This window comes from Uloborus diversus, unplaced genomic scaffold (assembly GCF_026930045.1).
Source record: "Uloborus diversus isolate 005 unplaced genomic scaffold, Udiv.v.3.1 scaffold_805, whole genome shotgun sequence".
Lineage (NCBI taxonomy): Eukaryota > Metazoa > Arthropoda > Arachnida > Araneae > Uloboridae > Uloborus > Uloborus diversus.
In genome coordinates, this window is record NW_026559017.1 from 20,928 (window position 1) to 23,908 (window position 2,981).

A 2,981-nucleotide genomic window follows, 5' to 3' on the forward strand; every position below is an offset into this window, starting at 1 on the left:
AAACACACGGAAGAAAGCAAGTGTTCTCACAATTGCACAACTCTTTTAAAAGAGATCGCATGAAAGAGATAAGCGAGCCATTTTATGTTCCTCATCATTCCTGAGTCTCTACTAAAGATAGAAAAAAGATAAGTGTGCATTCTGCTTGGCACCGCATTTTTTTTTCATACAACACACTAATTTTATAATAACTTAATAAAGATGAAATTTATTGAAAGTTTTTCAAATATTGGGCGCACAGCAATTATAACTGATCTTCCAAAACCTTGGAACTCTGAGATATTTCAGACTCCCATGGTTTTAACTTATGCTAAAGGAGGTACAGTGCCACATTTAACTTTTAATTCCTTGCAGAGACTGAAAAATCATAAAATGCTGTTATTAAATACATTACCAACAGTTGTAGAGTTCAAAGAAGCAGTCGAAACTCAAGGAAAGGGGTTGGGAGCATTTGTAGGTCTTCCTGAATTCGCATTTAATTTATCAATACAAGATCCAGCTACTTTGACTCCATCGGGCTATAATGTGAAGAAAGGAGTGTCCGTTTGGACGCATGGAGGCAAGAAATTACTTAACACTGACCAGTTCATGAGTGCAGTTAAAGCAATGAAACCCATTTGGTACCAGGCTCTATGTGATAGTGATACACCAAGAGATTCATCTAAAAAGCGTTTAAATAAGGCAGTCGACCATTCTTTAAGATTTTTAGATGAATGTTTAGAGGAGCATAAAAAATGCAGCGAACTGGAAAATACTTCAATTTTTGGTACTATTCAAGGTGGTTATGATTTATTTTTAAGAAAAAAATCTGCTCAAGAAACTGCTCTAAGACCTGTTGATGGATTTGTAATTGATGGTTTTCATATGAATGGTCCCCAAGCAGAAAATTTAGAGTTTGAAGAAATCAAACCAATTTTATTAGACACAATAAATTTACTTCCAGCAGACAAGCCAAGGATATTATATGGTCCACTTAGACCAGAATTTATGATAGAAGCTATTAAATGTGGCATTGATATATTTGATTCATCATATGCATTTCAATTGACTGAAGCTGGAGAAGCATTAATTTATCCACTAGAATCATTAAATAACCATTTTAAATCTTGTTCTGACAATATAAAAAAATCACGAAAAATATCTAAATTATGTTTGCTTGACGAAGCATTCAAGATGGACTTGTCATCTATTTTAAGCACCTGCGAGTGTTACACATGTAAACATTATACTCGTGCTTATATTCACCATTTATTAACTACCTCTGAATTACTGGCATATATATTGTTGATGATTCACAATCTTCATCATTTGTTGGAATTTTTCAATGCAATCAGAATTGCGATGCAAAAGGCTGAATAATATTTATGAAATTAATTCCACGAACAACTTAGAATAAAAAGAAATATTAAGAATGTGAATTAAAGTTTTATTTTATTATCTTTAGTTATTGTTTCTGTTTTGGATCATTATTTTTAAACATTGTATTAAGCAGCCTACTGAATGTTAACAATGTGAAAAATAAAAACCAGATGACGTAGGGTAAGTGAATCCTTAGAGGTAATATACATTTAAAGCTTAAATTACTGTAACATGACTCATTCTCGGGCATATTTACCAATCAAAAGATTAGGGAGCTGCATCAGTTTTCATTTAAAACTAAATACAGTATGAGACCCCAAATACAGAATGCTTGGGACTGCAACATATTGTATAGTTACTGCAACCTTTCCAGATTTTAGAGTACGACTCAAAAAATAGCAAAGATAATCAATCCTTGTAATATTTGGCATGTTTTCCGATACAATAAATAGATCATATTTATACTAAGAACCAGGGTTGGCAAAAACCAGGGTTTTTTTAAATAAAACCCAAAAAAACCCAACTAAAGCTGGGTTTTTTAAAAAGAAATGTGGGTTTTTTTGTCTTTTTTTAGGGGAAAGGTGGGGTACTCGTAGTATATTGTAGCATAAGTATATGGACAAAGCACAAAAATTGTCTTGATAAAAAAAGCTGGAAAATTCGGTGTTTTCTGAAGAAAAGTATAAAAGACGACAAAATTCAAGAATGGTGAAGTTTCAGATTTTTTTAGTTTCCATGATTACCAACAGTTAAGGCAAAGTTACTTCTTGAGTGATAAAATCTATTGTTTATTTGTTCGTTTTTAATTTCTACATTTTTTTTTTTTTTTTGTATTTTACTTTATTGCATTTCATTTTGTTATGCAAAACTACTGTAGAACCACAAGTAGTTTAAATCCCTTTTTACTGAATTCCAGCTTAATCAAGACATTTCTTTGAATTTTATGTTACCTGTTTTTCTATTTCTGTGTACAGAGTAAGAAATATTAAACTTGTTCGTAAGATAATGAAAATACTGTACATCCTATTCTGTTTTCTGTCCAACCATTTGTAAAACCTTAATTTCTAAAAAATATACCTTGTTTATTCGAGTTTTGTGACGTGTCGGTTTGCAGAAAATAATTCACATGAGAGCCTTTTAGCTAAAGTAGTATCCTTTGTACAATCTGCAAATATTGAGAAAATCTGACGTGACAGGACTTAATCAAGATAATTAGAGTTCATTTTTGACCAGTTGAAGGAAAAAAGTTAAATATATTTATTTAAAATCTTTGAAGTATTTTTTAATGCCCTTAAGAGTTAAGAAATACTATTAAAGTTCAAAATTCATTTTTTATATTCATTGTCTATGGTGAAGAAGAAAAAAAAAGGAGTTTAAATTGTAAAAGTATTTAAATTAATTATTTTTTTTAAAAACTTTTCAGAAAATTTAAAAAAACCCAAAAGTGGGCTAAATAATGGGTTTTTTTAAATGGGTTTTTTCAAAAAAACCCATTGGGTCCAACCCAATTGGGTCCAATCCGGCCAACCCTGCTAAGAACTGACTTTGTATTTTTAATAATTATTCTTTGTATTTTATACTGATGAGAAAATAAAGTCATAAACCGAAGGAGGATGCTAAAA

General features: G+C 30.8%; 1 protein-coding gene across 1 annotated transcript; it reads left to right on the plus strand.

Moving 5' to 3' along the window:
• The first annotated feature begins 200 nt into the window (after positions 1 to 200).
• LOC129233918 (queuine tRNA-ribosyltransferase accessory subunit 2-like) lies at positions 201 to 1,437 on the plus strand. The gene has a single exon (XM_054867842.1). The coding sequence runs from the start codon at positions 202 to 204 to the stop codon at positions 1,357 to 1,359; it is 1,158 nt and encodes a 385-aa protein (XP_054723817.1). The 5' UTR covers position 201; the 3' UTR covers positions 1,360 to 1,437.
• The last annotated feature ends 1,544 nt before the right edge of the window (positions 1,438 to 2,981 follow it).

Coding starts and splice junctions, on each gene's coding strand:
- LOC129233918 (XM_054867842.1), top strand. CDS start 202: ATGAAATTTATTGAAAGTTTTTCAAATATTGGGCGCACAGCAATTATA.